Consider the following 27,520-nt stretch of genomic DNA (forward strand, 5'->3'; position numbering starts at 1 on the left):
TTTTAGCAGCATGTGTTATTTAGCTCAGCGCATCCCAAAATATTGTCTTGGTAGGTAATCCATATGAAAACTTTCAAATGAGTTATTCGCACTGTTTTCCAGTCTCAGTCTTTGCAAGCTGCCGAGTACTGGACAGTGATGCAGCTCTCTCTCTATAGCCAAGTCACAGTTCAATTGCTCAGTTGCCACATGGAAGCAGTTACTCTATTGGACAGCCTGGCCCTAAATGTCTTAACAGACCCCATGCAAACCAGGCCCAGGCCATCTGGAAGTACGAGGAAGGTCTGGGTTCCACCAGACATCTTGGAACAGCCCTCTGATGTGTCTGGTAGGTCATAATAGGCTGGCTGTTCCCCTCTGCACACCCCTTAAGCACTCCTTCTTACTCTAGGTTTATATTCTAGGTGAATCTGTCATTGTTTTTGTCATGATCCCTTGACTTCATTTTCTTGGCTTATGTCCTGTTCCCTGGAGACGAGCTCCCACAGATTGATTGGTTAAACTGTCACGTTTTGCTAAAGAACCCATCATTAACACTTTCTGGGGCTTTCTGTAAATCTTTCAGAAATTCTAACCCTAAAGAGAATTAAGTATAACTTCCAGGGTGTTAGGGGGACACAGGCACTGAGATCTAGAGACTAATTTTGATATTGAACCCAAGATTTATTTACATTTATTTTCCAAATAACTTGGTGATTTATAGGTCTAGGATAATGTTATAATAAATGTTTCCATAGTGTTTCTTTTTATAAAGGAATTTCATTCTTTTAAATATAGGTATTATGTTTTGCTACTTACTGGTAAAGAAGCGCATGCATCAGATAGAATTAATCCTACAGTAATCCTCATTTTGAAGAAAATAGATTAGATGAATAGAAATTAGTATGACATGATTTAATCTTACTTAAAAATATATTGTACTTGGTTAAGATCCCTCATGCCCCTCATCCCAGCTACTTGAGGCCTGAGGAAGGAAGGATCACAAATTCAAGGTCTGCCTAATATTGTAAAAATATTTTCTAAATTTAACTAAAGTTCACTATGCTTTGGTTGGAGTCACGAAGATTCTTGGTCACATTAGAGCCATCACTTATGTTGGATATGAACCCCTAGTCACATGGAGAGATGGTATACTTTCAATCAGAAGATATCAGTCACTAGAGAGAGATGGAGGATTTCCTTCCAGCCACAGGTCATACCAGACACAGGGATTGAACTTAATATTTCAAGACTGGCCTGAGCAATTCCTTGGTCAAGTGTCCTGTGAATTCTTTATTGAGAGAGTTACCAATAGCGCTTTACATACATATCTTAATCTCTACGCTTCAGTTTCATCTATCAAATGGAATGGTTAGTGCCTTCCTATAAGTGCAAAGCAAGATCTAGCTAGACATTCAAGTGCTTTGTGAAGAACCCAACTCATAGCAGCCATTCAGTAACATGACCTGCTGTTATTCATTTTGTTGGAACTACTACTGTAGTGGAATTGCCATGTCTAAAACTGTTAAGACCAGAAGTGTTTGAGACTCTAGAGGTGTGTTAGGATTTTCAAATTTTTCCATAGGGCCAGGAGTGATGGCACACACTTTTAATATGAGCCCTTGGGAGGAGACAGAGGCAGGTCAATCTCTGTGAGTCTGAGGTCAGCCTGGTCTACATAGTTACAGATCAGCCAAGGCTATATAGTAAGAGCTTGTCTCAAAAAATTAATTTAATTTAACTTAAAGAAAGAAAGAAAGAAAGAAAGAAAGAAAGAAAGAAAGAAAGAAAGAGAAAGAAAAGAAAATCCTAGGTCATTTGCATATTTTTTCTTAACAGGGGCTCAGCTTTTCTCTAATTCCATAAACTTTACATGTTTAGATAAAGAGCTGGGCTGGCCCTGCCAAGGCACTGTACAGTGGTTACATGATAGACCTCTCATGCATTTTAGTCTGTATCCAGAGCAGACCCAGGACAGCATCGAGGACCCAGGAGTGAATCCTATGATAGAGACCTTGCTCATTTTCAAATGATCAATCATTGACTTCATCCACCGAAGTGCTTTGTTCCCACTTATGTGTCCTTACATTTTTCTTGCCTACAATATTTTGAGAAATCTTTAGGTGTACACAGTCCAGTGGGCCTGCTACAAAGAAGAGAATGCAATGAATCCGAAAGATGTGAGATCTTAATAAACACTGTCACAAACATAGCTGCTCACACTGGCACTGTGACTCCATTTCATACTTTACAGTTTGTCTCTTAATTACCCAAGATGCTTTTCTAACACCAATTGAGCTCATTAGTTTTCTCCAGAGTCTTCAAGTACATTGATTTTAATTAGCACTTGTTTCAACTTTCTCCTTCTGCATATTTTGGCAAAATGTGGCACCTTGCGGTATTGGAACATAGCAAGTTGCAAAATTCCTGGAGAGAGGCATATGTAGAATGCCACCAGAAGAAGCTGTCTTCTCATCATGTGTTAGTTCTGCATAGGAATCTTATTTAATCTAAAGGATTCACAAAAGATGGGAGGAGGGTGTCACAGGAATGGAAACAGTTTAGGAGCAGGATATTAAAGCATGTGTATAAGGTTTTTCCTTTTATTAAAATAGTGATATTTGTTTTTCAAAGTGTTATACATTTCTATAATGTATATTGATCACATCTCTTCACTACTACTTTCCTCTTACTCCCTGTAGGGTCTCTACCCTGCTCACCTTCCAACTTCATGTTCTGTTTTTATTTTTATTTTTGATTAATAAACCCTTGATCAAGTTCATGCTGCCCATATACACATGGGAGTGGGGTCATCCACTGGGGCTTGAGCAGTCTATCAGGAGCCACAGCCACAAAGGAAAGTGACCCTTCTTCTCTCAGCGGCCATTAACTGCTAACAATTCCTCCAGTACAACAGAGTGAAGTCCCCATCCATGCAGGACTTTTGACCAGCTTGATCTGCTAAAGATGAATGTACTCTATTCTAGATGTTCTTTTATAAGTCATAGAAATACCATTATAACAAAGGTATCATAGGGGCCAGCAAGATGGCCCAGGGGCGGGGGGGACAATGCTTACATAAAGACTAATACCCTGAATTTCACCCTTAGAATCCATGTAAGGGTAGAAAGACAGAAAGAATTCAGAAGATTGTCCTCTGAACTCCATGTGTGCAGCATGGCACGGCCCCTCCCAAATAATGATACTACTACTGCTGCTGCTACTACTACTCCTACTACTAATAATAATAATGTGAAATTGAAGTTTTAAAGCATGCTGTCTAATGCCTTTCTTCCCTTCACCTCTGCCTTTACTTCCCTACTATTTTTATAACACAGAAACTAGAGTCCTAGGGGTTTACATCGTCCACTCTAGAACTTAGTTCAAAGAGTAATAGAGGCAGAAGGCCTTGAGGTCCTTATTCTGATTGTGACCCTAAAGGCCTTAGGCATATTTGAATTCAAGCATTTCTTTTGTAGTAAAAGAATAGAAGAATCCAGATATCACGAGTTCAGTTGTCTTTAATTGACTTGAGGATCTAACATCTTTTATTACCTTGCTCCTTTGTTGAAATACACCACTCTACTTTGTTCTTCTCGCCATGGCCTCTTTTGCTAGCATGTTAAAAATTATCACTCCTCTGTCTCCAGTGAGTACTGCTGTCTCTCGTTTTCATCTCCCTGGGACCCACAACACTAATCATTGGTAACATGTCTCCCATTTTACTATTAGTAAAAATCTGACTCATGAGGACTAGGGAATGACTCTGTGGGTACAATCCTTGCTTTCTTCAGAAGCATAAGAAACTAAATCCAGATCCCTAGCACCCACATGAAAGCCAGGCTTGGTAGCGTGCATCTGTAACTCCAGCATAGGGATAGTGAGGCAGGAGGGCTTGCTGTGTGGTCATGCTAGCTAAAACACAAACTCTGGATTCCCAATTCTAGAACACCCAATCTTACAGTGAGGTGGAGGGTAATAGCTATGACTGGCTTCCATGCATGCACACACAGATGCACACATGAATTCACCACATACAACAGGTACACAAAGACCTCACTCACTCAATATAGAGCTTCTGTTCTGATCACTGTGGCATATGCTGGGTCTAGGATAGTATATCTGCACATAAGAAATGCCCATAGAGCTTTGGGAATAGTGGAAAGAGAATAGTATATTACTAGCAGTGCATCCCCTGGCCTTCCAGTATTTGAGCCTACCCTACAGACATGGAACACACCTTTCAAACCTCCCTCATCGCTCTTGCCTTGCTGAAGATGGAGTGTTTGCATTTCCACTAGAGGAGACAAAACACACCGAATCTGGATTCGTTTTCAGTTTCTGGATTTCGTTTTGTGTATTAGAAAGATTGATCACTCCCTATGAGAAATTCTCAAGGTAAAAAGCCCTGTGGCTAGATCTCCTGCCAATCAGCATGTGGCTTATAGTCTCTGAGGTGTGTTACTTATGCCATGAAGCAAGAAAATTGTTAGCTAAAATCTTTAAAGTACCTTGGTTTAAATATTGTTATGTTATTTGCCAGATCTGTTAGTAGGAAAAGTATTGTTGAAAATAGCCTTTCATACAGCTCACTGAACAAATATGTGCAGTCCACACTAGATTTTGTATCAAGTTTTTTATACAGACAAAAAAATGGCTTATTTGTTGTTGATTTTGTGATGGAATTTCTAAACTAAATATCACTAAAGGAGTGATTGTGTGTAAAGAATATATATGTAGATAGATAGATAAATAGATATAGATATATACATATACATACATATATGTGTATATATACATACATACATATACATATATACTTTATGTGTATATGTGTGTGTATGTATACATATAAGTATATAAATACATATAGACTTTGTAGTCTCACTTTTTATATTTCTATTCACACACACACACACACACACACACACACACACACACATGACCCTTTGTATCCACAATTAACAATTCGTCAGATTCAGTGATCTTAGAATTGAAAACATTCAATATGGGCAAACTTTTTTCTTTCTAATTATTTTTCTCTAAACAATGCAACACTGGAACTATTAGCATGGTATTGGATAGAAGTAACATGATTTCAAACATGCTAAAAGATGTATGTCAGTTCTAAACAAATAATTCTACTGGTTTGTGTAAGGAAGTTGAACATTTGTGAATTTTGGTATCTGTGAGGGTCCCTGGAACCATCTTCATGGTAATGAGATCAGTTGTGAAAGAGCTAGCAAAGTTGTGAAATTTTTGATCCCCTGTCTAGAAATTGAAAAGTGTGAAAGCAGTTAAACCAAAATCTTTGAAAAAAATTATAATTTTGCGGGGAGGGGTAACAACATCATCTTACTAAGGAGCCTTGGCTGGCCTAGAGCTTGCTATGTAGAACCAGGCTGGGCTTACTCATAGAGGTCAACCTGCTTCCATGGATCCAAGTGCTTTGATTAAAGATATGTGCCACTCCACATGTCTATATATAATCTTAACTGTGTTGAAATGCATTGCTTTTCTCCAGTATTTGTAAGCTCATTGTTTTCTGAAGTTATCTTTTATGAGCTGTATGAGAATTCTAAAATTCATGAGACCTCTCTATCAACTGTTCCACTAATGTGTGTTTTATGTACTCTTTGAAAGGGAAGTTAAGGGTTAATGCTTCTTAGACCTTACACAGTTCATCTTTTTTATGCCTATCTGTGTCCTGTCTGCAAGGAGACCACTGTAAGCAAATATCTTTGTGGAAGAAGGTGACTGAACATACTGTCTACCCCCTGGTATCGGAGAACTGGCCAACTTCTTTTAACAGCTTTAACCAGGAAATTTTACAAAATTCCCAGCTGCAGATGTGTGTGTGTGTGTGTGTGAGAGAGAGAGAGAGAGAGAGAGAGAGAGAGAGAGAGAGAGAGAGAGAGAGAGAGATTATTTTTCCTTCTACTGATTTGATTCCTTTTAGGAAATGTATTTATTTGTTTGTTTGAAAGTTCTGTTAAATAAGCTGAGATGCTGGCCCTACCTGGCACTCTCCAGTACTGGTGATTTGCCTACTGACGTTACTCCCGGTCCTTTTCTTCTAAGTTTTCTAGTTGGCTTTAGTTTTTATTTCCTGGAGTAATAAGAAAGGGGCAATGTTAAAAAACAAAACCAAAGTTGTATACATCACTAAGGTAAAAATATAGGTGATTTTTGTGTATCTTGACATGGTTTGAATCTAGGCTCTTTCTCATTTGTTTTATAGTATGGTATAATCTGCATGGTGTGAAATAACACATTGAGTTTGTGTGGCTGAGTTATTCCGCATCTGTTCCCTGCAATAATCTGAACTCTTCCAGCAGTGAGGTCATTTTTGTCCAAGAGTCTTGGAAAAGATTTCTGCTATAATTGTTCTCTTTGCAGGTCCTGCCATTGCATTCTGTTCAGGTCTTTCTTTCCTCTATGGAGCTGCATGACTATAAAATAATAATACAGGCTTCTGAGAGCTTTCACCACTAGGGTGTCATTCTTAGTCACACCTCATAAATGAAATGAAGGAAATATTGGGAAAAGGTGAGACAGCTCCCTCTTCCTCAGCCACCTCATTTGTCTCCTGAATGCCCATTTGCTGCCCTGCAGCACAGAGTCTCAGAGCCCAGCCTGCATCCTCCTCCAGTGTTTATGAGCAGCAAGTGTAGAGACTGTTTTATAAAAGTGTGGATGCCTTGAGAATTTTATATGTGTAATGTAACACAATAGCCACGTGTTTTTATAAACTAACGTTTCTCTCGGTAGAATATCACGTCCTAATATATGTAACATGCTCTTGCTTTCGTTTTTCAACAGGTGAAATGAGGAATGATTTATATATCACCGTAGAAAGGGGGGAATTTGAGAAAGGAGGCAAGAGTGTGGCCAGAAATGTGGAAGTTACAATGTTCATTGTAGACAGTAATGGTCAGCCCTTAAAGGTATGTTCATTCTGGATGGCCTTTGGCCTGACAACCCTTGCCTTGGCTTCATCTCTACCTGTGATCATTTAATTTCTCAGTTGCCAGTATTTTCTTTTCTAACTCTAAGTATGCTTTTTATTTTCTTTTTTAAAAGTTCATTAAGGGGCCAGAGAGATGACTCAGTGGTTAAAAGCACTCAGAGGCCCTGAGTTCAATTCCCAGCACTCACATAGTGACTCACAACCATCTGATGCTCTCCTCTCATACAGGCATACATGTAAACACAACGGTCACATACTATATATATACATGGAACATACTATATATATACTATACATATACTATATATATGTTATATATATGTTTATATATAACATATATATATATATATATGTATGTATATATAACTGGAAATGATGTTTTCATTTTGCTGACTATGTATACCAATAATTTTGTTACAATAGTCATTCCTTAAATACAGCATTTTAGTATCATTTAATTTTTTTCTTACTTCTTTATGTTCTGACAATTGGAGAAAAACAAAGCAAAACACAACAACAAAATCTAAAGCCAAACAGAATAAAAGAAAGAAAGAAAAACAAACAAAGAAACAAACAAAAACTATTTGGCTGCCTGGCTCAGGCCTTTAATCCCAGCACTTGGGAAGCAGAGATAAGCAGACCTGAGTACGAGGTCAGCCTGGTCTACAGAGTGAATTCTGGCAGCCAAGGCTGCACACAGAAATCCTGTCTCAAAAAACAAACAAACAAACAACAACAAAAGCCTACCATGTTTAGTTTTATATATATATATATAATTTTTTTTTTTTTTTTTAGCCAAAGTAGAGTTTGGTACTACTTGACACGTGGGGAAACAATAACAGACCCTCTTCTGGAAGAAGTGTTCTCTCTGAACACAGCTAGTTTCACAATATGTTTGCCTGTTCTCCTAAAGCAGTGGTTCTCAACCTTCCTAATGATCTGACCCTTTAATATTGTGGTGACTCCCAACCATAAAGTTATTTTCATTGCTACATCATAATGTAAAATATCTGTGTTTTATGATGGTCTTAAGCAACTCCTGTGAAGGGGTCCTGGCACCCATATGTTGAGAGCCACTGTCCCAAAGGTTGCACTGGACCTTCACAGTCACCCCTGGACCATGGAAGAGCCTTCCAAGTGGGCTGGGAATGTGGTTTCCAGGAATTGAATTCTTACATCACATCTCATACTTGGAATATCAGGCCATGGAGGACCAGGTTCAGAATTGAACTGGTTTCCTCACTAGGTAGAGCAAAGACAGAAAAAGCACAGAAAAGATAGATAATGCCTCTTGGAAAGACGTTTGTGAGCAGGCGATCAGCAGCAAATGCTCTGCCTGTTGTGGAAGAGTCTAAATGAACCTGACTTTAATTTACATGTTTCTTCATTAGGATTTTATCTCCTTTGGCTCTGGAGAGCCACCAGCTAGTGAGTACCACTCCTTTGTGCTTTATCATAACAACAGTCCCAGGTGGTCGGAGCTGCTGAAACTTCCTATTCCTGTGGATAAATTCAGGGGCTCCCACATCCGCTTTGAGTTCCGGCATTGTTCCAGTAAGTATGGGGGCAGACTCCGAGGCTTTGTGGGCTTGGGGTGGGTCCTGAACTTACTGTGGGCAGATCTATAGAAAAGGTAACAAAGGAGGAAAGAAGGCAAGCAGTGGGGGCCCTGAAGTGAGGTGACTGACTCCCGGAGAAGCTATGAAAGCAAAGGAAAGACATGAAAGAAAACACCGGAAAGCCCAGGGATTCTCTGTAATTTGGTGGCTCATCGCTTCCAACCTAGAATCTTTGAACAGAAGGGGGAGACACAGCTTTAGGAAAACTGCACTTGTCTGGTGGGCTTCGGCAATCCTGACCTGGTATTACCAGGGAGCTGACTCAGCTCTGGGAAGCCCCCTTGGAATTTTCTGGGCATGTGAAGCTACCAGGAAAGCATCGGTGAAGCTTAGATTTGTGCTGATTTCTGTATGCCTGCATCACTGTGCAGTTCTAGATGATGCTGACGTGAGATAAAGTAGTTATCTCATTTCACAGATTTAAGCAGATCAAGACAGGAATAAGCAAGCTTGTCCTTGTGGACATTATTAGTCATATCTTCAGTCTTATTTCAGTCGGTTTGCTCCCTTTCTATCTTTTCAAACTGGTTTTCTGCCTCTTCCAGCTCTAGACTAGGGGTTTTCTGACACTTCTATGCCTCTGACATGTCAGCACTTACCTGAGGAAGGGTTGGTAAGGTTCTAGAGAATCTTGATTTGGAAGAAGAATATCAGGCAAGCGACACGGAAGGATCACTTTATTAGAGGTGCAGTATGCACTGCACCCGAACTTCAGGTGGAGGGACTGTGCCTATCATCAGAGATATGGCATTTTTTTTTTCAGAATTGGCCAAATTGTCTCAATAAATTAGATTTATAAGGGTGTTTAAAAATACAGAAGAGCTAGGGGGTGGTGCTGAATGCCTTTAATACCAGTACTCAGGAGGCAGAAGTAGGCAGATCTCTATGGGCCAGCCTGATCTACACAGCTAGTCCTATGACGGCCAGAGATACACAGAGAAACCCTGTCTCAAAAAAACCAAACCAGAACAAAAAGTGCAGGGAGATGGAGGTACAAGTCTTACTGTTCTAAATTCCCCAGGGAGTGCCAGGGAAAGGCCATGAGGGGGATAGATGTGGGGTGGTGCTGATGGGCCATGAAGGGGATGGACATGGGGTGGTGCTGCTGGGCTGATCTGTTGGCCACGCTTTCTTCTTACTTGGAGCTGTCATTGGCTTTAGTTCCAAAATAAGAAGGAGGCAGAGGGAAATAAAGGAGAAAGTGAACAGGAGAAAACACTGCAGTGCGCAATGTGGAGAGCAGAACAGAGGAGCAGAGGGTGTGTTTAGGTAAAATCTGTTTGGTTTCTGCACTCCCAGCCTCGTACCTAAAACATCGTTCACAGTTTTGTTCTGTTGCTGTTTTTATTTTAATTCAGAAGAACTAGCCACAGGAAAAAGAAACAAAACAATAATCCCCACAATCCTACCAAATACAAATGCCCAGTGTAATCATTTTTATCACAGGGAGCTTCAAATATTCCTGTGTAAGTAATTTTACTTGTTCATATAACATGACTGATTTAGTCATGAAATTGAACACCTACTGTATGCCAACCACTTTACTGGATGCTAGAAGCACAGGTTCCTCCTCTTACAGAGTATTTACTGAGACAGGGAGAGCAGACAGATGAACAGTAAATACACAAGACAGTGGTCACCCCTTCTCTGAAGGTTTGTCTCCTGTGCTGTCAGTTACTTCTGACCAAATACTAAGCAGAAAATTCCAGATTAAACCATCCCAACATTTTAAGTTACACCCCATTTCAATAGCTTGGAGAAATCTTGCTTAGCCCCACTTTGTCCACCTTGAGATATGAATTGTTTCTTTGCCCATATATCTGTGCTGTGTACAGTACCTGCCTGTATGCTATGATATTGCTATGTACAATATTCCTGCAGCTACGGAGATATCACAGTGCTTGTGTTCAGTTGAGCTTTATTGTATTTACCAGTGGTCTCCAAATGGAAGAAGAGTTATACTAGTGTCTCAAAATGTCAAAAAGAAGCAATAAGTTTCTTCTATGTGAAAAGAAAGGTGGAAATTCTAAACTTTGGAAAAGAAAATCACATATGGAAGTTGATAATATCTGTATCTCTGTTCTTAGTATCTTACCGTCCTAATTGATAAAGATTACCAGGGGTCTATATGGATAGGGAAATCTGATCGATTTATAAGTTTAGTACTGTCTGTTGTTCAGGTAGCCACTAGGAGTCTTGGAACATGCACCCCGCATACTAGGGTGGGCTGCTGTGTACCAAATGGCGAGTGCAGCCAAGAAGATGGGGAGGGCTTGAAAGTGATGATGCTACACTGCTGCTTTACATGGGGTAGTCGGGAACAAGAGCTCTAAGGAGGAGATGTGACAAGAAGAAACTAAAAGAACTGAGCCATGAGATATCCCAGGGAAGAAAATCCCAGGCAAGAACAGTAAATAAAGAGGGCATGAGGCTGAGAAATGCTTGGTATTTTCAAGGAATACTTAGAGACTAGAGCTGTAACAAGGGAACAAGGCCTTGTATTGGCTTTTGTGTGCTGGTGAGGCCTGTGGATTTTGTTTGAGGAGGAGAGCTGATTTTGAGGGAGGCTCTGGCTGCTGTATAGATAACAGACTACAGATGGGCCAGTTGGGAATAAGAAGACTGCTTGGCCCTGGGTGGAGTGGGGGTGGGATGTCTTTGCAGTTCTTGAAATAAATAAGAAAGTAAGGTGATAGCAATTTGATCTGTTTCTATAGATCACTTAACCACTCATAGATTAGATGTAGAAGAAGGGGAAACACCAAGGATGACCCCAGCATTTGATCCTGAGAATGAAATGTTCATTTAATCAAGTGGGAAGACAACAGGGACCATCTGTTTCGGGGTGGGTGGCAGACACCAAACTTTCCATGTTAGAGATTTGACATCCACTACACATCCTGAAGTCTGAGTTGAAAACTTGCGTGTGGGTTATTGTTGTGCTGTAAATATTTAATAAGCAGTACTAGGAGCAGGGCTAGCTCTGATCTGTAAGATTTGATGATTCCCATGCTATTATTGTTCCAACTTTTAAGCACTCATATGACTTTATGGAATGTTGGCTTAGGCAAAGATGTCTGTTTCCAGCTGGTGTGATCCAGCGTATTCTATCTCCAGCACAACATCCATTTTGATAATTTTAAAGTCAAGAGACTGGGTGAAATGCCTGCGTAGTAAATTTGATAGCAGAGGGACATCCAAGAATGGAGCTCTAGGGCACATTTACAGCTGGGGAATGAAGAGCTGCCCAAGGCCATTAAGAAGGACTCACCAGAAGGTTGAAGGGCAATCAAGGAATCCAAGAGGCTAAAGAAAAATCAGTGTTTCAGGGAGAGAATTGAAATACTCTCAATTCAGCTGCTAGAGATACATAAGATGAAAACAGAGAAATTAATATCTGATTTCAGTTCCTAGAAATCACTGGACCTGACGAGCACCATGGGTGGATTTGTAGTGATGAATTTGAGTTTAGGAGGGAAGAAAAGGAAGATAAGAAATAGAGATAAACCATTTAAGAACTTCTCCAACAGAATCATGTCTGCGGCTAGAACAACTCAGTATTGTCAAGATGTCCTAACTAAATTTGTAGGTCCAATGTGATCTTAGTTAAAAACAAAACAAAACAAAACAAAAAAACTCAGGACATTTCTTAATGAGTAAAATAAAATAAAACGCATTCTGAAGTTGATATGAAAAAGCAAAAGATCTAGCATAGCCAATATAAAATGGAAGATAAAGTTGGAGGAATGACATTGCATGACTTTAAGACTTACCATAAAGTACCTTGGGGTTGGAGTGTATCTCCATTGGTAGAGTGCTTGCCTAGCAAGCACAAAGCCCCAAGTTCAATACCCGGCACAATATATAGCAGGTGGTGGCACAAGCCGCTAATTCCAGCACTCAGTGAGTAGAGATGCTAGGATAAGGAGTTCAAGGTCCTACTAGACTATTCAGCAAGTTCTAGAAAAAATACAGAAATCAACACACTTTGTCTAGTATGAAGGACTAGACAAAGTATCAGTAGAACAGACTGGAGAGCCCAGATATAGATGGATATAGATATAGATAGACAAAAGATCTTTGACAAAGAAGCAAAGTCAAGTCCATAGAGGTACATGGTACTGGTACATTGGCTCATCCTCAGCTAAAATTGAAATCTAGCTGCAGACCTTATATTCTTTTTTTTTTTTTTATGAATTTTGTTTCTTTTTTTTTTAAGATTTATTTATTTATTTATTTATTATATATGTAAGTACACTCTAGCTGTCCTCAGACACTCCAGGAGAGGGCGTCAGATCTTGTTACAGATGGTTGTGAGCCACCATGTGGTTGCTGGGATTTGAACTCCAGACCTTCAGAAGAGCAGTCGGGTGCTCTAACCCACTGAGCCATCTCACCAGCCCCAGACCTTATATTCTTAAAAAAGAAAAAATAACTCAAATTGAATTATAGGTGTAAATGTAAAATAGCAAACTGCAAAAGCCATGGGAGGTAACATAGAAGAAAATTTAGCCGTGGGTTTGACAATGACTTTTTATACTCAGGAACAGATCCATGAAAAGAAAAACTGATAATCTGAAGGTCATTTTAATTTCAAAATATTTTTCTTAATTCCTTAGGGACTAACCCTCTTGGTATAGAAACAGGATCCCTACTTCTTCCTGGTAGCCCCTTTCACCCATTGCTCCTGACCCATCTCCAGTCCTTCGTGGCTTTACCTATTCACAGATCCTTCCTACCAATGATCCAAAGCAGCCACACTAGGCTGGGACTCAGTTGAGCATTATCCAACAGGTTTCCAGAGCTATTCGCAACGGATTGTGGGTAACAACACAACAAATCCCCAACTGGACAGTGCAGAGACTTTGGAGCTCTCAGTGCTAAATGAGATGTCTTTATCACACCAATAGATATGCCTAACAAGGGAGAAGTCGAGTGGGGCCCTAGGTAAAGACTTATAGACAACTAAGGAATGCTGAGAGCAGGAGAAAGCCTTCCCAAGGGAAGAGCCCCCAGGTGGTTATCCAATACCGAGTACGTGGGAGGGGCAGTGGATGAGGAAGAAAGGGAGGAAAACTATTTCAGTTTCAAAAATAAAAATGAATGGGCCATCCATCTGTGCCAGTACACGACAAAGCCTTTAGTGAACACCACAGTGAACAAAGCCATTCTGAAGAGGCCTCGTGCTGTGAGACTTCAGCTGTGCAGCAGTTTAGAATAGGTAAAACTAGGGAGCTAATGAAATGCTCAGTGGTTTCCATGGGCTAGGGCTAGAAAAATGAGAAGTGTGGTTAGGGGAATGGAGAAGTACCTGGAGAGTTAGGAGGAGCAGTCCACGAACTTCAGGTATTTTGTTAGCAAAAGGATGTCATACTGGGCAGATGTCTTTAACAGTCCATTCAACTCACTGATAGCCTAGGACAGTGGCCATGGTCTGAAACCATCAATGTCTTATTTCACGACCCATGGTTAATCTGAAAAGCCTTTGTTTCTTGTCTTTGTTAATATTTGCTGTAGACTCTTGATTCTCTTTGTTTTTAACTGAATATTACAAACTGCAGCTCTGTGGATCATGAGTTGCTGGACTGCTGTGGGGAAACCTGGTTCTGGATGCTTCTGTTGTAACTTTGCTAGCTTTTAGAAATGTCAGTCTCTTCCCACCTTCTCTCCAGACTGAGTATCAGTCGTTTGGAAAGGAAGCCTTCTTCCTTTGAGGCACACATTTAGTGAGTTCACCCATCCCAGGATGTCCTCTTGTTAGGGGTGCCACCCCCTTCCATCAAGTGGGGGGGGGGGCAGTTGTTAGGGAAGAGTCCACAGCTAAAGCCCTTGGGGAATGGTCGAGATTCCCCGAACATCTAACTTAGCTCAGGTCTCACTGGGTCCCAGAGCTGAGCTGTTGCTATCGAGCATGATGATCCACTGCCACGCTTATGGGAAAGAACCACACTACCACTATCACAGGCTCCTGCCTGGAGCCTCAGTGACTACTCACATACGCACATACCAGGGCAGAATGCACTTGAACTGAAAGCCTTAACAAACTTGCTGTGTTTGGGGACAAAAGCAGCCTGCTCGGAGGACTGAGATGGCTTGAAAGTTCTAGAGCAAGCTGCTTCCAGTCCTTGATCTCCATTTCCTTTCCTTTAAATGACAGCCAGAATTCTCTGCACCAAGATTGTCCTTAATCAGGTGTCTGGTGTCTGAAAAGTCCCCACCCCACTTCCTACTTGCAGGGCACTATAGTCAGCCCACAGTAAATGGCAGCTTACAATTTGTAGTCCCCCCCCCCCACACACACACACCAGGAGCCTTGGCTGAAGCCAGAGAAACAGCTCTACAGAGGCTCTGTCCTCGTGCACAGACCAGGGAAGAGCTTGAAAAATTCTCCTTCAGAGGCCCACTGACAAAGCTTTGCTCCTCGTATCTATTCTTCCTCCATTAAACGTTATTTGTTGAGATGCTACCATATCCCAGATACCTTTTGATAAACAAATAGGGGAGAAGCCTGCCCCTAGGGAAGCTACATGCTGAGGGGCCAGGGAAGTGATGAGGACAAAAGGCAGTCCAAGCATTGTCTAGAACATAATTTCAGGTATCGAGTTCTATGAAGACAGTTGGGCAGAGAATGTAACCTAAAGTTTCAGAAGCATGAGTATCGCATTCAGAAAGGTGTCTACCACAGAAGCTGTTCCCCAGTGTGTGAAGACCAGGCACATGCAGGGCAAGGGGCTATAGCTGTTGATGCTCTGCTTCTTGTGTAAGATGTCAGTTGTGTACTTTCAGTAAGCAAGTCGTTACTCTCCTTCACAGCAAAGGAGAAAGGAGAAAAGAAGTTGTTCGGTTTCTCTTTCGTACCCCTGATGCAAGAAGATGGAAGGACTCTCCCAGATGGCACACACGAGCTCATCGTGCATAAGGTACCAGTGGTTCCTATTGATGATCGCGACCAAGAGCAGGGCATAGTCACTGGCTGCACGTCTTCTAGCTTTAGAAAAGGGGGAAATGACTAAAAATAGCACCCTTCCGCCTAAGGCTAGAGATCAGGCATGGTGGTGAACTCTTTAATTCCAGCACTCAGAAGGCAGATGCAGACAGATCTCTGAATTTAAGGTTACCCTGGTCTACATAGTGTTTAAAAGAATTGTAAACAAGGACATTGTCTTTCTGTATTATTTCTAAGTATTCTGTCTTCTATGTCATATTTTATGTAGATACACTCATATACTTATATACTTACACATACATGTATGTGTATGTGTGTGTGTGTATATATATATATATATATATATATATATATATATATATATATATGCATATATTCTGATATTGGAGGCCAAGTATATTCTTCACAAGTTAGGCACATATAAAGCAAGTTCTGAACCACTGAGCTCCTCAACCCTAAAACATACTTTTTAAATGTCTTATTTTTCATTCTATAATCTAGGAATAAATTTATTTGCATATATTGGGGGGTTAATCTCAAAGCCCTTTCTGAGGTTGTGATGGGATTAAATTTACCTTAGAAATAGTTCTGTAAATACCACTGATGCATGCCATTTTATAAATCTTTATTTATCCACAGAGGAAAGTTTATTAAGTTAAACACTACTTTTTAAAATTTTTACCTGTGCTTTGTTGTAACAACTTTTGCTTTTAAGTCACAATTCTCACACACACACACACACACACACACACACACACACACACACAAAATGGAACAAAGTGTGCTGGTGTGGGCATCAAGATAAAAATTCAGAAAGCAGGAACTTCACAGGAATTATCTGAGAATACTCATAGAATGAAATAAAGAATAAAATGTACTATTTAAGCATGTATGCAGTTTTTCTCGAAAATCCTTCTTTTGCTGGTGAAGGTCTACCATCGTCTGGCTCCAGGAGTCTTTTCTGCCTTCTAGAGGAGATAGAAAACTATTAGACAGGAGCTTCGGAACTTGTGTTTTCCCCTCGTCACCTGACCTGAACCCTCATCTACACTCTTCTCTGTCTTCCTGCTTCCGGTCTCAGGGATGAGGCAAGGTACCTTCTCTCCAAAGCCAGTTCCACTTCCTGCCCCCAGACTTCTTCCCCAGGATTCTTCCTCCTGCATCTATAACTGTTTCCACGTCTAGCCATCCAGTCAGCGTTTTTCTTCTTTCTTGAAGAGGCACAGGTTTCCTCTTCTGTTCCCATCCCATGTAGAAACGGGTCATCACCCACTGTCTCCACTGCTCAGTCCCATCAGTGGTTCAAGATGCCATCATTCACATGAGCTTCCGCCACATTGCTTCTGTTTAGCCACGGGCTACAGACCCTGGGGATGGTGGTAGGGCGGCTCTATACCGGTGAGCTATACCACAAACTTTCCCCTGTTACATTTGGAAAGGGTCTTGCTAAGTTGCCTTAGGTTGGCCCGTGAACACAGTCTTCCTGCCTCAGCCTCTCAGGTAGCAAATTATTACAGTCATGTTCAACTCTGCCTAGCTACTGAGATCTTCTTATTTAAGATCTCTGGGCTTTTCATGTTGAAAAGGCTCATGGTACAGACATACTATGATACATACACTTGTCTTTTTTTAGCGGTTGTTTTAGAGTCACAGAAGAACTGTAATATACCTATATGTTCTTCTCCCAAATCTCCCCACATTATAACCATTTACATTAATAAAGGCACCTTAAGAGTAAACATATCTAAGCAATAAAATATTGTTAGCAAAGGGTTTTGTTTTGTTTTTAGGTTTTGGGTTTTGTTTTTTGTTTGTTTGTTTGTTTGTTTGTTTGAGGTACACAGTAAATTTTCCACTAATGTCATCTGGTTATTCCTGGCTCCATTCCAGAGCCCACGTGGTGTTTAGTTGTCCACTGGTGGCTCACTCACATACCTCCCATCCCTGGCTTCCCCTCGGTACTATTTCTCCCCCACCTCTTGCCTGATTAGTAACCCTCTTCTGATTATGATTGAGCTTAAGTACTCCCCTTTCTGTAAAGCCTTCCCTACCCCCAAGAGAGCTGATATTCAGTGGTCTTTAAGCTTTGACATCAGTCTAAAAAACATGACTGCAGTGGTCTGGTGCGTGAGGCCTTCAAAACAGGGCCAGTACCCCTTTCCCGGTTGTATATTAGCAGTGACTGTCCCTGTTGAAAACATCCCCAAATATCCTTTGCCATTAAAAATTATTTAAATCTGGTTTTCAATAGCTAGTATTATAGAATTTCAAGTTGAAATTCTGTACTTTCCGTTCCACTCTCTACAGTCCTAAGCTGTAGACCCTGTATGTATTTAGCAGGCTGGGAATTCACTGGCATGGTGGTCTATGAATAAATGATACGTGTGGATCTCCGCACCACAAATCTCACGTGCTTCTGGATGCTACCGTTCTGAAAGACTGTCGGGACTGACCACTGTAGTTCTCAGTCATGTGTTTTAGGCTATGGTCAGTAGGTAGCCCAATACATAGTGCCTTGTGTACAATCTCTATCCCAATTGATTTCCAATGACTGTATGCAAGAGGTGTGGTCTCAAGGATAGAGGCTACCCGTGCTACTTCAAGTACTTCTGTAAGCGTACATAGGAGCCCATCTCTCATAAGATCTGACTTTAGACCCAAATGTGGTCAAAAAGCTAATTCTCATCTCTCATATGGAATACATTAATGCATTTTAAGATGACCCGGGTTGATTGCAGACTATTAAAGCAAATTATCTTTTACTGGGCTAGCAACATGCTTTTGTTCCCCCGATCCAGCAGCAGACTCAGGAATCTAAAGGAGTTGAGAGAATTCTTCCCTGCATTCTTGCATTCAGTTCCTCCGAACTCTGCATTGATTAATAGGAGAGTGTGTAGCCTTTTGAGCTAAAAATTCTCGCTGTCATGTGCCCCTATGAACAGCCTACCTTCTAAAAGATGTTTTCTATTTATCTCTCCCACCAAATCCTGTTTCTCACCTAGAGTCCCTGCCATAAAATGAAAGGCTTTTGTCCTGCTACAAGCCCATGTGCCATGCTTCCTCTGGGCTGATCTACCCTCAGATGTCCATCAGAGCACGGGTAGTACATTGGCTATGCTTGTAGGCCCCACGACAGCACATGTTCCCTAATGAGAATAGTGAACTCTTGTTCTTATGTCCATACTGCCTTGCTCCATTCCTATACTGGGTTTGTTGAGGAAGCCATTACTTCTGCCAAAGCCCAGAGTCTGGGGTTTCCCAGAATGCAAAGAATCTGTACTTTCCTATGTCGTGTCATTTAGGGTACAACTAACCTTTCCCATACCAACAAGCCTGGCCCCTGACTACAGTACACGACTCGTATTTGTGGCTATAGAAACTCCAAGCTCTGACCCTCGTGTACTTGCGATTTCCCGGTCAGTAACCAGCAGGGTTAACCACACTTTATAGTCTCTCCTACTCTCAGCCTTTTCTAAAGTGGTGCCTGGTGCTTCCTGTTTGCTGTCTCTCAGTGTGGGCCGTTCGAATACCTGGCTGAGCAATGTCTGGATATTTCATGCATTCTAGAAGAGAACTTACCACTGAGTATTCTCCCTCTCTGTTGAGTGAACTCAGAGTGCTGCATTTCCTAGCAGGAGAGTGTGTAGCCTTTTGGGCTAAAAATCATTGCTGTCCTGTGCCCCTATCTTACAACCTACTGTCTAGAACAATTTTTCTATTTATGTCTACCACCAAATTCCATTTCTCTCCTAGCGTCCCTGCCATCAAATGAAAGTCTTTTGTTCTGCTCCTGGCTCATGTGCCATGCTCCCTCTGCTCTTGTCTGCTTGTCCTGCCTAACAGCTATGCCCCACAATTTCTTTTATTCCCCGTGTTTCAAGATGTAGACTAGAAATTTCACTGTAAGACTCAGAGTCTTACGTCTCATGAGATCATTTTAGTTACACACTCCTCTTGGGGCCCTGTGTCATTTTGTCTGCCATACAGTAAGCTTTTGGAGTCATTTTTCCTCTCTAACTTGACAGTCTGTATTTAATCGAGAATGCAATGGAAAGCTCAGTTCTGTTTCCACAAAATTTAAAACTGAGTTAAAAGAATAGTGGGGAAAGGCAGTGTTACACAGTTAAGAAAACAAGCCTTATTAATATCCTGATGCTGACACTAAGTAATATTACAACATTAAGCAAATCATATAAGTGCTTCAGCCATAATATTCTACATCATGGGATTGTTATAAGGAAAATGTATATATGAAGTGTGGAGCAGTGCCCAATAAATGCTTGTAAGTGTTGCCTAAGTTGCCTATATTGGTTTTCAAACATGTAGTATCTCTATTATGTATTAATTATGCATGAGAAAGCCTTGAACAATAAAAGGTGTGTGATAAGAATTTCTTTGTATTTTTTTAAATTACTACCAAGAGTTACATGCTTTTATTTACTTAGATTATTGGTAAAATACACTATCTGTCTTTCTGTCTGTTTTTCTCTGTCCTCTTCTTAAAAGAATATCTTAAAATACCTTTTGTGCTCATGGTGTTGTTCCTGCTGATGGTTATGTTGTATATATGAGAGTGACAGAGTTTAGCTATAGGAAGGTATTGAGATACCATGTCTCATACTTTGGATGCTAAGGTTTTAGTGCCCTGGACTGGCAGGCAGGTGAGGCTAAGCAGGATTGGTGGAACTCACTTGGCCATTATGGCTGGCCCACAAGTAGACTCTTCATGGTATCCTGTAGAGCCAGAGCACAGCCATCTGTCCAGAAGCACATGTCTGTCGTCAGCATCATAACAATAGCAGGAATCTCAAGATGCTGACAGAGTAATCCAAGAGCCAATTAGTTGTGGGATGGAAGCTGAATTAAAAGATGGTTCTGTATGGTGAGAATTTCCTCAGGAAGCGGCCTGGGAATAGCGGAAGTGAGTATCATTGCTGGGTTTGGTGTGCATCACATAGAAAATTACATAGATGTACAAAGGACATACCAGGCTGGAGATGGGAGACCAGAGCATGTCCCTAGCTCTATAGCCCAGGTACGCTTGAATGGACTGAGTTTGGGTTCCTGACTTGATGTGTTCCATGTTCTGATGAGGATCAGGGGGGAAGCAGATATGCAAGAGGCCAGTATATTCTCTTGCCTAAACATTTTCTAAGGAAAATATTTGAAGTATTTACTTTATAATTTTCTTTAAAGTATGCATATTTTCTGGAGTCTTTGGTCTATGTGATATATCTTGAAGAAACAAAAGAAACCATTTGGAAATGTGACAGAAGGAGAGAGTGGTGAACTGTTTATTATATTGATGCCAGTACTTGTGTTTCAGAGCAATTCTTGTCAAGAACTGGTGATATTCTGACTCTGTTTCTCAACTCACTAGAGAAGTCTTTTCTAAGGACTTATTTAAAAATATATGTTGTTGTTGTTGTTGTTTTTATCTTACAAACTAGTCTTGAGTACAAGAGGGATTCTGCAGTTTAACTATTGTCTGTTATCAAAACACTGGCATTAGAAATATTTGAAAAAATATAGAGCGTAGTTCATATGAGTATCAATTAAAAATATTTTAATTATTCATATGTGTGTTTATGTGTGTATGTATATATATGTATGTATGTATGCATGCATGCTGGCACCTTCAGAGTCAAGAAGAGAGTATCAGATCCGCTGGAGCCACCGACAGTTATGAGACACCTGATATGGGTACTGGGAACACAACTTGGGTTCTCTGGAATAGCAGGATATGCTCATAAGCCATCTTTCCAGCATCCAACTTTTTAAATATCTTTGTGTGTGTGTGTGTGTGTGTGTGTGTGTGTGTGTGTGAGAGAGAGAGAGAGAGAGAGAGAGAGAGAGAGAGAGAGAGAGAGAGAGACAGATTGAGTTTGCATGTGAGGATGCACCTGTGTCATGGTATACATGTGGGGTCAGAAGACAACCTTGCATATCAGTGCTCACCCTCTACCTTGCTGGAGGCTGGCTCTCTTGTTACTGTCACTGCATTGCCTACTCCAGCCTACCTGGTCTGTGCGCTTCTATGGATTCTTCCGTCTCACCCCTTAGCTCACTGTAGGAGTGATGTGATTACAAGCACACACTACCCTTTCAGCTTTCATCAGGTTTTGGGGGATCCTAGTTCATATCTTCAGGCTTGTACAGAAAGTGCGTTTACATATAGCTTCCCAGACAAGTTTGAATTCTGTACCCCGAATAAGCTAAGTTGTACCAGTTCTGTATATTTTAAAGTATTTTCACAATATTTTAATTTAAGATCACCATTGTCTTTACAAAAATAGTATGCAAATCAAATAAAACAAAAAATATCATAATGCTATATTACCATCTGCTAGCCTCTCACCATGTATCCATTTAGATGGTTTGCTATATGGATTTGTTAGACAAATAGTAATAGGTGATACATATTTATTTTAAGTCTACTTTTGTGTTTAAAACTTTTTCCAATCACTAGACTATTTTTTATTATTTATTCTTTCACAATCTCATACATGTATATAATATAATTGGATATGGTTCACTGTCTGTCCCTCTTTTTTTTTTCTTCCCACTTCCTCTGGAAACTTCTTTCTACATTAAAGTTTTGTCTAGAAATTAAGTTATATATCAGTTCTCAAACAATATTTGGACTGGTCAGCCTGGTCCAAATTCAAGGTCACTTCAGGCTTTCTAGCTACTGAGTGCTGTGTTAAACTAAAACAGTCCATTGTTAGACAACACTGATGCGAAGACATAGAGCTGCACATCCTTCAGAAGGCGCCTCAGTAGAGCGGCCCCACTGCTTCCCTTCCACACCTCTTTAGTCTATTCAGTGCAGACACAGGATGCCATTGGGAAGAGGGCGTGGTAGTTATCATGTGTATCTTCAAATTCACTGCATTGTACTGAGAACAGCCAGTTCCTCATCAATAATCCTCTTGTTGCATATTAAATGACAACACTTCACCCAGATAGATGGTTACAGTGGAGATGTGAAATTATATTTTTTAAACCCATAATTCCTTTTACTTTTGCTAATTACCATTTCCTTTTTAAACTTTTCCTATTCCTTTATTTTGCCTTTTATTAAGCATGGATTCTTTTCAAATACAATATAATCTGAAAAGAGTTTCCCCTCCCTCTACTCCTCCCAATTCCTCCCCATCTCCTCTCCTATGTAGATCTATTCTCTTTCTATCTCTCATTAGGAAAAAAAAAACAGGCTTCTATGTTATAACAAAATAAAATATGCTAAGATAGAACAAAAAAAATCATATCAAAGTTGGACAAGACAAACCAACAGAAAAATTTAAAAGTCCCAAGAGAAGGCCCCCAAATCAGAGCTTCACCCGTTCACACACTCAGGAGCCCCATAAGAGAACTAACTGAGCGCTATAGTACTTCTGCAGAGGACCTGACGTAGACTCCTCTGGGCCCCGTGCATCGTGCTTCTGTCTGTGTCAGCTCATATGATTTGTTCAGTTGACTGACAGAGTCTTGTTCTCCTTGTGTCCTCCACCCCTCTCTCTCCCCAGCTCCTTCTGCCTTCTTTTCTGCAAGGTTCCCTGAGCTCTCAGGGAAGGATTTGGTAGAGATATCTCATTTAGAGTTGTGTGTTCCAAGGTCTCGTTCCCTCTCTACATCATGTCTTGCCGTTGGTCTCTGTGTTTGTGCCCATCTGCTGCAGGAGATGATGCCCTGAATAAGGCACCAGTCTCTGAGTATAATAGAATATAGTTAGGAACCCTTTTATTGTTACTGTGTATTTTTTTTTAAGACCAGAAAGTTCTTACTCAAGGTCTCTGGGCTATTTAGACTCTGGTTCTTAGTCAACCAAGCAATGTCAGGTATGGATTCTATCTCATGGAATGGGCCTTAACTCAAATCAGACATCAGCTGGTGACTCCTACAAGGTTCATGCCACCATTGCACCAGCATAATTTGCAGGCAGGACAGATTGCATAGCAAAGGTTTTCTGGTTGGATAGGAACTTACTTTTATTTATTTATTTGTTTGTTTGTTTGTTTATTAGCCTGCAGAGTACCTTTTCATGTTATAGACACTAGAACATGGAGGTGAACCAGCCTAACCTCTCCATGTTCAATGAGTTGTGTGGGTATTGTCTTCAGCCATGTGACCTTGATCTCTGTTGAGGACAACTTACTGTCTTGGCATCAGTCTGGGTTGTTTGGAATTTCCATGGGACCCTGTTAGTCAACAACTCAAAGAGATGAAACCTGGTCCCAGCTCTGGAAGCTTCATGTGGTGGTATGAGGTGGCCAGTAGTGATTCTGTGTCTCCCATTATTTGAAGATTTCATTTGGATTGTCTTCGTGTACTATACAAAGTTCCCACGGCACTAGACTTCAAGACTGCCCTCAAATGTTCTTCACTTGTGGCTATCTTTCCCCCTCATTCCCTCCCTTAATCCCATCACCATTCCTTCCTACCTGACCCCCCCCCCATTCTCCTCCCCACTCCATGACTCCAGTATACCCATAAAATCTATTCTCTTTCTCCAGGGAGATCCATTGTATCCTACCCAACCCCCCGACCCCAGTCCCCTTTCCTATGCCTAACCACTCTGGGTCTATGGATTGTAGCTTGGTTATCATTTACTTATTGGCTAATACACAGATATAAGTGAATACATACCATACTTGTCTTTCTGGGTCTGGGTTACCTAAGTCAGAATGATTTTTTTTCTAGTTCCACCCATTTGCCTGCAAATTTCATGATGTCATTTTTTTTTTAAATAGCTGAGTCCACTGTGTAAATGTACCACATTTTCTTTTTTTTTTATTATTATTTTCTTTATTTACATTTCAAATGCTATCCCGAAAGTTTCCCATACCCCTCCCCCCACCTCTGTTCCCCTACCCACCCACTCCCACTACTTGGCCCAGGCCTTGCCTTGTGCTAGGTCATATAGAGTTTGGATATTAGCTCTCCATCAGATGTGGAGTTGGTGAAAACTGTTTCCCATTCTGTAGGCTGCGGCTTTATCCAAATGATGTTGTTCTTTGCCTTATACAAACTTTCAGTTTCATGAGGTCCCAATTTTTAATTGTTGATCTCTGCATTGTTGATGTTCTCTTTAGAAAGTTGTTGCCTGTGCCAAAGTGTTCAAGGCTACTCCCATTTTCTCTTCTATCAGGTTCAGTGTACGTGTTTTATGTTTAGGTCTTTGCCCCACTTAGAGTTGTTTTGTAGAGGGGGATAGGTATGGGTCTATTTGCATGCAGACATCCAGTTGATAGGCACTATCTGTTGAACACACTGTCATTTTTCCAGTGTATATTTCAAGTTTCTTTATTAAAAATTGTGTATTCGTATGTGGGGGTTTATGTCTGGGTCTTCGATTCAATTTGCTTGATCACATGTCTGCTTTTATGCCATGCCATGCTGTTTTGATTACTATAGCTTTTGAGTATAACTTGAGATTGGGAAGGAGTGCCATGCTGTTTTGATTACTATAGCTTTCGAGTATAATTTGAGATTGGGAAGGATAAGACTTTCCACTGTTTGTTTATAGTTCAGGGCTGGTTTTGCTACCTTGGGTTTTCTTGTTTGCATGTGAAGTTGAGAATGATCTTTTCAAGGTCTGTGAAGAATTGTGTGCAATTTTGATGAGGGTTGATTGAATCTGTAGATTGCTTTTGATATGATGGCTATTTTTATTACGTTAATCCTACCAATCTATGAACATGGGAGATCTTTCCATCTTCTTAATACCGTCTCCAATTTCTTTCTTCAAAGACTTCGAAGTTTTTTATTATACAAGCCTTTCACTTGCTTGGTTATAGTTACCCCCAAGATATTTTATATTGTTTGAAACTATTATAAAAAAATGTTGTTTTCCTGATTTCTTCCTCAGGCAATTCCTTGTTTGCATGTAGGAGGGCTACTGATTTTTGTGAGTTCATTGTGTATCCAGCTGCTTTGCTCAGTGTTAACCAGCTGTATGACTTTCCTGGTCACTTTTGTATATTATCATATTATCTCTTGACTTCTTCCTTTAAAGTTTTATCCCATTGGTCTCCCCCAATTGCCTTACTGTTCTATATTGAGTAGGTATGAAAAAAGTGGACAACCTTCTCTTGTTTCTGATGTTAGTAGAATTGCTTTGTTTCTCTCCATTTAAGTTGATGTTGGCTGTAGGCTGCTGTAAACTGTATTTATTACGCTTAGGTATGTCCCTTGTATCCCTGTGCTCTCCAGAACTTTTATCATGAAAGTGCACTAGATTTTGTCAAAGGCCGTTTCTTCATCTTATGAAATGATCATATTGGTTTTTCTTTCAGTTTGTTTATATAGTGGGTTACATGTTTTTGATTTTCATATGGTGCACCATGCCTGCATCTCTGGGATGAAGCCTACTTCACTGTGGTGGATGATCTTTCTGATGTGTTCTTGGATTTGGTATGCAAATATTTTATTGAGTATCATTGCATCTATGTTCATAATGAAAATGTTTTTGTAATTTCCTTTCTTTGTTGAACCTTTGTGTGGTTTGGATATCAGGGTGACTGTGGACCTCAACATGAATTTGGCAATGTTCCTTCTGTTTTTATTGTGGCATTATTTGAGGAGTATTAGTGTTAACTCTTCTTTGGATGTCTAGTAGAATTCTATGCTAAATCTGTCTAGCCCTGGCCTTTTGCCATTTTTCCTTTTGGGGGTGGGGGTTGATTTTTGATGACTACTTTATTTCATTAAGGCTTATGTTCAAATTGTTTATCTCATCTTGATTTAACTTTGGTAAGTGGTATCTATGTAGAAAATTACCCTTTTTTTAAAAGATTTGTTTCAATTTTATGAAGTACAGGTTCTTTTTAAAGTTTGCCCTATGATTCTCTGGATTTCTTTAGTGTCTGTCATTATGTCCCCCTTTTCATTAAGAACTGTTTTTTGTTTCATTGATTTTGTTTTTGTTCTCTTTGTCTCTGTTTTATTGATTTCAGCCCTGAGTTTGATTATTTCTTGCCATCTCTCTTTTTGAGTATGATTTCTTCTTTTGGTTCTAGAGTTTTCAGATGTGCTGTTAAGTTGCTATTCTCAAGCACTTGCCTGTCCTTGAACTCAGTTCATAGCCCAAAATGATCTTGACCTCACAGAGATCAACTTGCCTCTGACTACCAAGTGTTGGGAATAAAGGTATATAGTATGACTACCCAGAAGTCTCTACAGTTCTTTTTTTTTTCCCTGTAGGCACATAGTGCTGTGACCTTGCCTTTTAGAACCACTTTTACTTTATCCCATAACTTTGGTTATGATATATATTCATTTTCATTTATATGGACTGACTCATTTTAATTTTTATTTTTACCTGTTAAGACTTACTGTCCAACTATGTGGTCAATTTTGGAAAATGTTCCAAAAGATTCGGAGAAGGTATATTCTTTTGTGTTTGGGTGAAATGTTCTGTAAATATCTGTCAGTATCATTTGTTTTATAATGTACACTAGCTCTGGTATTTCTCTATTTAGCTTTAATTAGATGACTTTTCTATTATGAGAGTGGAGTATTGAAGTCTCCCACTTTCAGTGTGTAAGGGTCAATATGTGTTTTAAGTTGTACTTGTGTTTCTTTTACATACATAAGTGTCCCTGTATTTGGAACATAGATGTTAAAAACTAACATGTCATTTCAGTGGATTTTTTTCCTTTCATGAATATCCACATCTTTATTGATTAGTTTTGGTTTGACATATATTTTGTTAGATATTAAAATGACTACAGCAGCTTGTTTCTTAGGTTAATTTGCTTGGAACAACCCTAAAGGAATGTCTATTTTTGATGTTGAGATGTGTTTCTTGAATGCAAGAAAACAATGGGTCCTGTTTCTGCATCCATTCGGTTAGTCTGTGTCTTTTTATTGAAGAATTTAGACTAGTGATTGTCTGATTCCTGTTATTTTGTTGGTGGGTAATGGTGGCGATGATGCGTTTATGTTTATGTGGTGTGTGTTTACTTCCCTTTTTTTATTTTTATTTTACTGGTCTGTTATTAT

At 40.1% G+C, this 27,520-nt stretch overlaps 1 protein-coding gene across 4 annotated transcripts in view; it reads left to right on the forward strand.

Annotated features, from left to right (window-relative positions):
- Positions 1 to 27,520, forward strand: part of Dock4 (dedicator of cytokinesis 4) — a 406,489-nt gene that overhangs the window by 253,089 nt on the left and 125,880 nt on the right. For all 4 annotated transcript variants that reach the window (XM_021201378.2, XM_029540998.1, XM_029540997.1 and 1 more), the window contains exons 14-16: positions 6,802 to 6,926; positions 8,341 to 8,503; positions 15,382 to 15,488. In XM_021201378.2, the coding sequence (XP_021057037.1) occupies positions 6,802 to 6,926; positions 8,341 to 8,503; positions 15,382 to 15,488 (395 nt within the window). The remainder of the gene's footprint in view (positions 1 to 6,801; positions 6,927 to 8,340; positions 8,504 to 15,381; positions 15,489 to 27,520) is intronic.

Source organism: Mus pahari, chromosome 7, assembly GCF_900095145.1.
Source record: "Mus pahari chromosome 7, PAHARI_EIJ_v1.1, whole genome shotgun sequence".
NCBI classification, from domain to species: Eukaryota; Metazoa; Chordata; class Mammalia; order Rodentia; family Muridae; genus Mus; species Mus pahari.